At 47.9% G+C, this 11,294-nt stretch overlaps 3 protein-coding genes across 3 annotated transcripts; 1 reads left to right on the top strand and 2 right to left on the bottom strand.

Moving 5' to 3' along the window:
- Nucleotides 1-2,277: 2,277 nt before the first annotated feature.
- LOC108031587 (kelch-like protein 18) lies at nt 2,278-4,866 on the bottom strand. The gene is made up of 4 exons (XM_017105156.3): nt 4,423-4,866; nt 3,464-4,317; nt 3,142-3,400; nt 2,278-3,081 (listed from the first exon to the last, which is right to left on the bottom strand). The coding sequence occupies exons 1-4, from the start codon at nt 4,552-4,554 to the stop codon at nt 2,599-2,601; spliced, it is 1,728 nt and encodes a 575-aa protein (XP_016960645.1). The 5' UTR covers nt 4,555-4,866; the 3' UTR covers nt 2,278-2,598.
- Nucleotides 4,867-4,913: 47 nt separating this feature from the next.
- Nucleotides 4,914-9,104, top strand: LOC108031586 (GRIP and coiled-coil domain-containing protein 2). The gene is made up of 5 exons (XM_017105154.3): nt 4,914-5,117; nt 5,180-5,279; nt 5,352-8,428; nt 8,542-8,659; nt 8,728-9,104. Exons 1-5 carry the CDS (start codon nt 5,088-5,090, stop codon nt 8,808-8,810), a joined length of 3,408 nt encoding a protein of 1,135 aa, XP_016960643.1. The 5' UTR covers nt 4,914-5,087; the 3' UTR covers nt 8,811-9,104.
- LOC108031588 (DDB1- and CUL4-associated factor 12 homolog) lies at nt 9,087-11,222 on the bottom strand. The gene is made up of 4 exons (XM_017105157.3): nt 10,775-11,222; nt 10,151-10,705; nt 9,693-10,097; nt 9,087-9,624 (listed from the first exon to the last, which is right to left on the bottom strand). Exons 1-4 carry the CDS (start codon nt 11,039-11,041, stop codon nt 9,472-9,474), a joined length of 1,380 nt encoding a protein of 459 aa, XP_016960646.1. The 5' UTR covers nt 11,042-11,222; the 3' UTR covers nt 9,087-9,471.
- Between the last annotated feature and the right edge of the window lie 72 nt (nt 11,223-11,294).

Below are 11,294 nucleotides of genomic sequence, written 5' to 3'. Positions count from 1 at the left end.
AAAATGACTAAAAACTAACTAACGCACTATAAAAAAGAAAATGGTCTTTACAAAGTTAGAAGAAACTTTCCTTGAAATTCCTTGAGCTGACAGCATTTGAATGTTTACACAAAATAAAAAATTTATTAAATAACGATATGTTTTTATTAACTTTTCAAAAAAAAAAACCAGTGACAGGGTTTTAACTCAAAATATCCTGAAAGAAATAGAACATATTTTTTATTGTTACTATAACAATCAATTTTATTTTTTCATAGAATGGAAATTAAATAAGTATTTGGAAAAGTTTTATAAAGCTCTATATATTGAATCCTTCACTTCTCATCTAAGAATATGCCTTATTACCCTCAAGCAGTTTTGTCTTTTGGTTCGACATAACCCGTAGATCAATCATTTTGAATCCAATTTAAAGCGGAAAAGCTGTATTATCTCAAATGCGTCACAGGCTGAGCCGGGAAATTCGCTTCTGCCAGATTTAAGCGCGGGCCGACCATCAACAATGCACTTGAGGCGAGGTCGCGGCATTCAAGATAAGACACCCGCCGCACCCGCAACACCCACGCGCCACTCGGAAAGGCCAAGTGGATGCCACACATCCGGGGGCCAGCTTGTTGCAACTTGCACTTGCCGCCACTGCAGCGCCAGTTTTTCGGTCTAAAATTAAACGTGCAAGCACCGCCGCTTCCTGTTGGCCCCCATCTTATCTGGGCATCCATAGTCGCGAGATTTCCTTCCGCCTTTCCGCCCAATTGGGTCGTAAAAGTTACAGTGTACAGTGTACAGTGCCCGCTGGAAAATTTGCATTTAAATTGCAACTGATTTCGGGGCGGCAAATTGGCCAATTCCTCACCCTCGTTCAATTAGCACCATTTCCAACTAAACGGCACCGCTCGGTGGTAAACTCCCACTACAATTGACGCAACAAATATTTGCCCCAGCCATTTTGGTAAACATAATTAGCATTTAATTAAAATAAAATGGCCCATCGATAGACAAGCAATTTGTGATTTGATTATCGGAATCAAATAAGACCGCCGCAAAGCCCTTTCGCTTGTGCAAATAGCCGGGGCGATCCGGGCCGGGGAATCCAGATAAGGTCGCTGGAACTGGAACCAGCTGATAACTGCGGAATATGGACGCTAAGTGTGCGATTGATTGGATTATGGCCCTTGCCAGCGGATGGCATTTTATGGGTCAGTGATAGACAGCAAATTGATTTCGTTTTGCTTGCGTTAGTCAATATTTTTGGACGCGGTTTTGCCACCTGTTGCTCGGAAATTGTTCTGCTGCCGCTGCACTTTGAGCAGGTGGTGCAAATTGAATTTAAAATTGCATTCCGAGCGTGGGAGATGTACAAACATCAAGGGAAGACAGATACGACGCGCCCAACTGCGTCTCAACGAGGGTCAGTCGACGAATTTGGACTTTCCTAAGGTGTTTTAAGAAAATATGCCTCGAACTGTAATCTCCCTAATTAATTATAATTATTTCCCCAATAAGTTAGAAATTAAAATTATATCATAAAATAAGCATGATCAATCTATTGGAGATTTTTTTTATCGTACATTTCTTAAACTAAAAGTGTCGTTAAACTTAGAACCAAGTAAGAGCCATTTTAAGTAATAGTATACAAGATTAACCTCTATTTGGATCTAATCATTTAATAGTAATAATTATAATATTAGTCATCTCAACAAAGATTTTACCTACCACCGAAAATTTTAGTTAATTGCACAAAATAAAAACGCGCAGTTTATTATTGGCAATAAACTGATTACGCCGCCCTCGCAACTTTTCCCATTTTTTGTTCGTTCAGATTGCTTTGTTATTTGTCAACCATTTATTATTGTGCAAATAAAACGTAACCGCCGCCCATATGGATGGTCGAAACACAATTGATTTATACGTCCAACGAATTTCGATATTGAAACCGGCAAAGGGAGTATAAAATCGGCAAAAAACTAATAGGCAACTTTTTAACTACCTTTTTTTAAAGTAGGAGAATATGTGTTTTAGATCTAATTGTTCCTTTTTTCTTGATTAATATATTTTATACTTCCCACAGAAATATTTGTTTCCCGCAAAAAGTATTAAAGGTTTCTGTGCCTTTTGTTTTTTCAATGAAATTGAATTAAATGTCCTGGTTCGGTTGCCTGATTCGCTTAGGGAAATACAAATACAATCTATTTCAAATTTAAACTCCCGCCTACGTTTTATTTAGTTACCTAGCTGCGTATAAATTACTACTATGACTTCATAAAAAAGGACAAACAATAATTAATTTCCACAGAACATGCGTTACACATGTTTTTATTTGAAGGATTAAAATGTAAGTGAGTATTTAAGGCTAGGCGTAGAAACTAAACAATTACATAACTGGAATGACAAACACTAAAGAACCGTGAGTAATACATGAACAATTTCGATAGAGCTGAAGGAGCTGAGCTGAGTTGCACACGAGGCGGCCCCACAAGGAGCCGCTAAAGCTTGGTTACACTCAAAAATTGTATCTAGGCTAGGCTACATCATTTCAATTCACATAAATTACCTAAGACGAGAGTGGCTAGAGAAACGGATTTGGCAGGCACACCGAGCGGGCTACTCGATGCGTATGACCCCGGCTCCGACGCCGCCGCTGTGGGCGCACATGGGCGGCATAAAGGTCCATTTATCGGTCTCCGGATCGTACACCTCCACGGTGGACAGATTAGACTCGCCATCATAGCCACCAATGGCCCACAGTTTGCCCATATTGGCGGCCAAGGCTACCCGCGATCGCTTGCAGTTCATGGGCGTCACCAGCTTCCAGGTGTCCGTCGACGGTTCGTAGCACTCAACGGAGCGCAGGAACGAGTTCCCGCAGTAGCCGCCGCACACATATATCTTTCCGTTGAGCGTGGCCACGCCCAGCCGACAGCGTCGATTCAGCATGGGCGACATCTTCACCCACACATCCTCGTTCTGGTCGTACCGCTCCACCGAATCGAATATAGACAGTCCATCGTGACCGCCAAGGGCGTAGACATAGCCGTTCAGTTGGGTGACACCACCAGCCGAACGATACTTCATCATTTGAGCAACCTGGAAGTGTGAAAAAATGATCAGTTTCTTTCCCTTTTCAAGAAATAGACATTGACTCACCGTTTTCCAAGTGTTGGTTTTGGGGTAGTAAACCTCGACAGTATTCAGCGAGGTGACACCGTCGTAGCCACCGCACACATAGATACAGTCATCCAGGGCGGCCACGCCCACGGCACTGCGCTTGCACAGCATGGCACACCCCTGGGACCACTTGTTTTTCCGCGGATCGTAGACCTCAACGGTAGAGAGGCGCTCGGTGCCGTTGAAGCCACCAAAGGCGTACAGCTTTCCATTAAGAACGGCCACGCCCACACGAGATCTGACGGGAAATAGGGTAATTAGTACGATAGAGAATAGGATTAGAAGAACCTACTACACCCACCTCATCATGGACATTTGTTCGCCCATTTTCCATTTCTTGGTCAGGGGATCGTATATCTCCACCGTGCTTACAGATTCCCCAGTGCTGGCCAGTCCTCCCACGGCGTATATTTGTCCGGTGAAGAACTCCCCGGAGCGTTGGCGAGTGCGGAAGCTTTGCAGCAGTCCCCTGCGCTCGGGCATGAGGTGAAAGTCCTTGGCCTCGTCCAGGAGATCACGGCACTGGTGCGAGGATCGGATGAGCTCCTCGCGTGCCACACGATCCGCCAGGAATTGTGGTGAAAGCAGTGGCAGACGAACTGCAGCCAGTACCTGGGGAAACAGCTCGGAGCGCTTATCCTCCGCGTACTTCACCCATTTCATGCAGGCCTCGAAGATAACCTCCTCGGTGCGTACGTTCAGCTCGTCCCGGCGCATCAGCTCCAGCAGCTGTTCACAGTCCAGGGCGAGAAACTCCTCGGACTGCGAGACTTTGGCAAAGTTTTGATCAATGTACTTGTCCGCGGCATCGATAAGCTGTCGGCAGATCATGGAGTCGGCGAAGGTGCGTATCCCCAGGACATTGTGCGGATGAAAGCGTGAGATCAGAAAGCTGGCACAGGCGTCGCGGACGTTGGACAGCTGCAGGAACGAGGCGCCCACCATGAGGCTCTGCACGTTCTGGTTGTCGATGCGCACCTGGCCGCTGTAGACGTAGTTGATCAGGCTCTCCAGGGCACTCGGCTCGATGGCGCTCTCCTTCATGGTGATCTCCTTGATCCGGCTCTCGGCCATGTTGTTGGTGAACATTGCATAGAAGTACGGAATGGTGGCCGCCAGCACGACGCGGTGCGCTGAGAAGGTCTGATCTTCAACCTGCAATTATTCGGATGACATTATATATATTTTTAGACACTAGATAGCGCCCGTATCTCTAAGCTGGGGGTGATTGATTGCCCTGGTCTGACTGGGACAACCCACCTTCAGGGTGACATCGCACAGCTTGCCCATTCGGCGGATCTCCTTGAAGAGCGGGAAGCTCTCGCCAAACAGCTGATCATGCTTGTAGACAAAGTACTGGTCCTCCAGTTGGCTATTATCACTCAAATCCATCACGGCCGCGGATGAAGAAAAATGATAAAGGACACAGTAGAGATGCCAAAAGTTGTTTGCTTACTGCAGTGCTGGTGGTGGGGAATTGCCGATAGGACTATCGATAGTCAACGGTGGTGCGATAGTTGGTAGTTATAAGCAACTAATTAAAAATCAACCTCTTTTGAAAAGAAATAAACGAGTTTAGTAAAGTTAGGCAGAAAAAATGTGATGACCAAAAGGCTATTTTTTTAATAAATCTATTTCTTGTTATTTTTAAATTTATTTATTAAAAGGTAACAAAACTAAAATATTCAAACTAATTTGTGTCACCCTACAACTCAACCGCTCCCATCACTAGTTTGCCGCACCTGACAACCCTATCAGCTGTTACTTTGGCACTCCAGTGTTTTCTTCACTCGCATAATTTAGGGTCCAAAAACATTTCCCAATTATCTTGGTTATTGGCTAAAAGAAAAGCGCCGATCAGCTTAAACCAAGCCTTAAATGATTGCAACTCATTTAAATGCAAGGACACGTAGTTAGCAAGTAACATGGACACCGCATCGCCGAGGGAAAGCCAGGTCAGTAGGATGGTGTCACCAAAATGGATGATGACGTCTCAACTTGCTATTTGCATTTGCAGAAGAACACGAATCCGATCGAGTCGCTGAGCAAAGATGAAATCATTAGCAAATACAAAGGCCTGCTCAACATCGCCAAGAAAGCAAAGCAGGCGAAGGATGGTAAGTAAAGGTTTCCGGAGAATCGTATAGAAAGCAAAAAACATTTCCTTGACCTCGATGTCTCACCTGCAGAACTTACCGAGGAGAATCACCGTCTCAAGGAGGCCCTCAAAAAGGCTGCGGAAAAACAGAGCAGTCTGCCAGCCATGCAGGAGATGGTCCAGGACTTCACCGACAAGAACCTCATACTCACCGAACAGGTGAACACCCTGCAGCGAAAGACCAAGGAGGATGCCGATCGACTGGCGCAGTTTGAGATCGAAAATGAGAGTCTGAAACGCCAGCTGGGGAGGTTGAGTGACGAGAACGATGTGCTCCTGGCCGATGTGGATCGCATGGAGAAGGCCATGCAGCAGGTCAATGCGTTGGGCAACGAGCAACGCAAAAATCTGGAACTTCTAGAGGTTGACATTGCTAAAATCAAGGAAGCGGAGGCGGAAAACGCCAGCCTTCGCCAACAGCTGGTGGCAGTGGCCGAGGAGTCAACTCTAATGCAGCAAAAGTACCAGAGCATCAAGGAACTCAACTCGGAGCAGCGCAAAAAGTTCAACTCCCTAAAGGATCGCTTTATTGAGGTCCACCGCAAGCTGAAGGGCCTCAAGGAGTGCAAATGCGTGCTCCTGGAGACGCAGCACGAGTACGCTGCCTCCGTGTCCAAGTGGCAGGTGGAGATCATCAAGGCCTCGCAGCTCTTGTGCGCAAAGATGACGGCCCTGCAGGCCGAGAACGAAAAACTGAAGCAAAACACCGAAAAATTAGACAATAAACGTCGCAATGACGACAATGGAATTGACCGCAAACGATTGCTGCAGAGAATTCAGGAACTGGACCGTTTGGCCAAATTGGTGAAGCAAACGCAGGAGCAGCAGGGAAGTAAAGTGGATGTGAAGCGCCTACTAAAGAAGTTTACTGCCATCGAACAGTTGGCGGCAACTGTCAAGGAGCAGCAGAGACAGGAACTACAACAGTTGGCGGTTGTAAGAAGGGAGCAGCAGGAACTAAACAATCATTCTAGCAACTTGAATGTGTGCCTCTTCCAGACCAAGCTTAATCAAATGCAAAACCTCGTTAAAGTCATCGAAAATGAGCGCAACAATCAGCAGAGGAAACTGGAGGATCTAGAGGCCATGTGCATAGAACTGCGCCAACACAACGAGGATTTACTCTCGCGTTTCCACCTCAAGGAGCAGGAGCATGGTGAGCTGCTAACAGAGATGCGTGAACTGAACGAGGCGCTGAAGGGACGCGGAGATGCCATCTCCCGCCTTCAAGAGCAGCACGATGCAGAGGTCAAGCGTCAGCTGGATTTAGAGGCCCAACTCTCGGGCAGTCAGCAGGCGGTGGAAGAGAAGTTACAGAAGATAAAACAACTCCAGAGTCGTGTTGAGGAACTGGAACAGGCCAATGCTGACGCCCAGAGTGATGTACTGTCCACATCCACGATATCACGAGCCGAGGAATTAAGTCGCCTGCGTGAAGTGGACGAGGGCTACGAGGAGAAGTACAATAAACTGAGAACCATAGCTGCCAAGCTCAAGAAGAAGTTGCAGGACCAGACGCAGCAACTGAAAGAAATGGAACAGAGCGGGGCGTTGAAGCAAGAACTGGAGGCTGTCAAGTTGGCACAGGTCCAACTGCAACAGGATCTTAATGCTGCGAGAGCTGAGAATCAGAAGCTCAAGTCCAAGGAGAAAGTAAAGCATTCGAGTGTCCTTAACCTGGAAATCGAGGCTGCAGAAAAATCCCTCACCGAGGTCAGTGCCAAACTGGCGGCCAAGACTAGCGAACTGGAAACAGTCAGGGAATCACTAGCCAGCAAGGAAAACACCATCATTCAGCTGCGCAAGGAGATTGCCATTTTAGAGCAGGCCAAAAATGGAGAGGCTGCTCATTCATTGGAGCTTAAAGAGCAGATCGATCGCATGCAAGTCCAGGTCAAAGACGCTGTTCACAGCAAGCAACAGGCGCTCACTCAGTCTAAGGATTTGGAACAGGCGGTTGAGAAGGCCAAACTGGAGGCGGAGCAGTTGCGTCTGCAGCTGGCGGAGAGCGCTCAGCAGTACGAATCTAGGCTTAGATCGGCCACCCAGCAACTGACCACTCGAACAGAAGAGCTAGAGATGCACTTGGCAGAAGAAAAGCGATTGGAGACGGCGCTCAGGAATGCGCAACGAGCCCAGGAAGATCTCCGAGTGGAGTACACCGAGTACAAGCTGAAGGCGCAGTCTGTGTTGCGCAAAAACCAAAGTAAGGGCTCCAACCGGGAGCAGGAGTTGGAGGAAGAGTTGGTTGGGCTTCGAGAGAGCGAACGCAACTTGCGGGCTAGTAACGATGGTAGAGCTGCCCGACTGGCCCAGATGGATAGCCAGATAGAGGCACTGCGTCAGGACAACGCTGATTTGCAGAAACGCAGCAAAGAGCTGCTGTCACTGGTGGACGAACTGCGCCAGCAAAACGACCTGCTGTCGCTGGAAAACCAACGCCAGTTGCAATTTCAACACGACCTGATGCAACAGCATCGCCAACAAATTGACCATTTGGAGGCCGGGCACCAGTTGCAATTAAAGCAGGTGCAGCAACAGCTTGAGGAGGCGGAGCAAAAGCAGATTAACGTGTCACAGCATATCGCCGCGTCCGCTGTGAGTGGAGAGCCCAGTCCAGAGCAGGCAAAGATTGATTACTTGCTCATGGATCACGAATCCGGTTTGGAAAACCATGCTGGCGATGCCTCCCTGGCGCAACTGGCCGCTCAGCGAAAGATTTCCACTGCCTCGCGGCGTTCGCACGATTTTATGCCGCTCGACGAGCTGCTTAACGCTTCCATGAACCAAATAACCAGCGACACTGTAACTACCATCACTAACTTCGGGCGCAGCGTCTCTCAGCAGGAGGATGAGGAAGCGGAACTGGCCGCTCGCGGTGACTTTTCCGTCCAGGCTGCCCAACTCCAGGCCACCAAGGAACGCCTGAGCATACAGGAGAGTCGAGTCAAGCACTTGACCTCCCTGCTGGCCGAGAATGAGCAGGATCTGGCCAAACTGACCCAGATGAACGACATGCTCAAGGAGGAATTGCGGCGCCAAGAACGCTCCGAGGAGCGGGAACAGCACATGCACAACTCCGAGTACTTGAAGAATGTCTTCTTAAAGGTGGGCATAAGTTTCATCATCACCTTTAGAAACTGTTTGATATGTTGCACTTTTTTAAAGGAGCCTACTTCATTCTTCAATTTTTTGTAAATACATTTTATATCAACTTGCAGTTCCTTACACTAAACAATGTGGATGAGCGCCAGCGTTTGGTGCCCGTGCTGAATACCATTCTCCGTCTGAGTCGCAACGAGATGGACATGCTCAATTGTGTGGCCAAAGGACAGAAAGGTAACAATTAGCCTATGCTCGCTTTAAAGCTTACCTGTCTTATATTCCTTTTTTTACTTTTCATTCAGTGTCGCCAGATGGCAGCAGTCGCAGCTGGACGGGATTCCTGACTGCGTGGAGTGGAGGAGGCAGCCCCAATAACAACAACTAGCTGGCATCATAAAGTATACATAATTATTGGTATTGTTGGATGTGAATATTCGCCAGTCATTAGACAGTTGTATAGCTTTCTGTAAATCTTGTACAATTTCCTTTTATATTAATGTATTTTAAAATTGCTCGTTGCTGTTTGGCACACCGTACTTTGTACACTCTTATGTGTGTTCATGGATGTTCGTGACTCCGTTGTGTTGAGCGCCCTATACAGCACTCTCGGCAATATACGCGTTGCAGACCGAAACCCTCCCGCGTATTGAAGAGAAAACAGTTTTTCAATTGTTTCTTTAATTTGAAATTCTATTACCATATAGATCAGACTATAAATCAGCTGCATTGTCTATAAATTAGTATTCCATTATTTGTATTGTATGTACTATATATAAATAGGATTGGTAATTATGCATACATTTACACTTATGAACGGTGTATATTGTTCACACAATATATTAAATATCATTAACATAAACCTAACATAAAGTTTATTAAAACCATAATTGAGTAATCAAATTAAAATATACAACTTCGGACTTGGCGGAATACATAGGCAGGTGAACGATTGGAATCGAAATGCGCCAGAAGATTAAAGATCACAAGTCGAATAACTACTTAAAGACTAATCAGTAATGTGAGCCCGGATCGCATCCTTTGCTAATCTATTGCCAAACGCCCGCATAGTTGCCCACCAAAGTGGCCGGCAGTGGTCCGCCCGCTGCGAAGAGTCGCATCCTGGTGCTGTCGTAGCAGTGGGTGTAGATGGCGGGCACGTATTTCACCTGCTGGAAGCCATCCATCTCATCCTCTGGGTACTGCAAAGCAAAAAAATATTGTGATCACCAGTTTGATCTGATAGCATTACCGAGAAAACTTCACTTACCACAATACCCTTGCTGCACTTCAGTGCGACGGTGCGCGAGGCATTCACACTGCTCTCCAGATATTTTCCTGCGCGGATGTCGTAGAACAGCAGCATGCCCAGACCCGTGCCAACGGTCAGAAGGTTGCCCTCGAAGGACGTGGCCCTAATCCCGCAACCACTATACCGGGAGGTGATCTTCTTAATGGTCTGAAGCGTCCGCGCGTCCAGCAGAATGGTATAGGAACGGCAACCTACGGCATACAGACCATCGCTGTGGTAGGCGATGCTCACATTGTCCTGGCAGTTTGGCAGCTTGCGGGAGAGCGTCTGCTTGAAGGTTTCCGCGTTGAAGATGTGAATGTATCCGTTAAGTGAGAGGGCCGCGATCTCCTTGAACTCCTTGTTGAAGCAAAGCGAACGGATCTGCAAAAAGTCATGATATTAAAGTAACCTCTTGAATCAAGAACCAAACTCACCCTCTGGGCAGTGCGAACTTCCTTGACGCTGAGCGGATGGATGGTGGCAAAGGTGGGACACGCCTCCTCGCCACCGTCTGGGAACTCCATGTGATCCTCGTTGATGCGCCACAGAGCCATTCGCGAATCCTTCGAGCCGGAGACCAGAAACTGGTCATCCAGCCAGCACATACCCATTATCAGATCACGGTGGCCACCCTCGCCCACGCACACAGGATCCAGCGTGGGCAGGCGGTACACGGCGATGTCGGAGGAGTTGCGCGCTCCGGTGGCCAGGAAGGAGCGGCTTGGCGACAGCTCGATGGCGTGCAGACCACCCTGGACCTCGGGATGGTTTGCCCGGCTATTCGACAACGTGGGGATGGCGTCCACCCGCCGCATGTTCACGTCGTAGACTAACAGCTTATTGCACTTGGTCCCGAAGACCACTTGTCGGCTGCTCAGCCACTTGGAGCAGAAGACCTTGTTGATGTAGCCCAGGCTGATCTGCGTCTCGCGCAGCATGTCGTGGGTCAGCACATAGCGGCTGGTGTACTCCACATTGACGCTGCGCCGCTGCACAGAAAGGTGGGACAAAGTTCATGTTAGCAATGCAAGAGGTGGATCTGCAGACGGTATACCCACATCCCGGAGGCCGCTCTCCCGGCTGCGCAGATAGTCGCACAGGTTGTACGACGTGTTGAGGACCTCCTCCTGCTGCTGGGGCGTCTCCTCGTCACTGCCCGAGTCCTCGTAGGTGACGAAGTCGTCCGGCTTGTCGGGTTTCCTCCTGCGCTCCTGGCGCACCGCCCTCTGCTTGGCCCGGCGCTCCTCCAGTCGCGAGGGCACGTGGCAGGACGGGTAGGTGCCCACGACGCTGTCGCGGATGGTTCTCACCATCCCGTTGAACATCTTAAGGCTTTTGTTTAATCCGATTTGTTGTCTTTCACTCTGCCAGTAATCATCCGCAAACAAAAATGGTGGTGCGTAGACTAGAGCGGAGCGACTGGTTCCGGGACGAACCGGGCTGAGCCGATAGTTCCATTAAGCACGATTGTGGGAAGGTGGCTACCAAAGGTAATTAAAAAAAAGTTTACAAAAAAATTTTTATTTTCTGAAACTTTTAGTTTTAAATGTAGTTATTGGTTTGTTATAATAAAGTTGT

This window comes from Drosophila biarmipes, chromosome 3R (assembly GCF_025231255.1).
Source record: "Drosophila biarmipes strain raj3 chromosome 3R, RU_DBia_V1.1, whole genome shotgun sequence".
NCBI lineage: Eukaryota > Metazoa > Arthropoda > Insecta > Diptera > Drosophilidae > Drosophila > Drosophila biarmipes.
The sequence above is the reverse complement of the archived record's forward strand: the minus strand, read 5'-3'. Positions and strand labels throughout refer to the sequence as shown.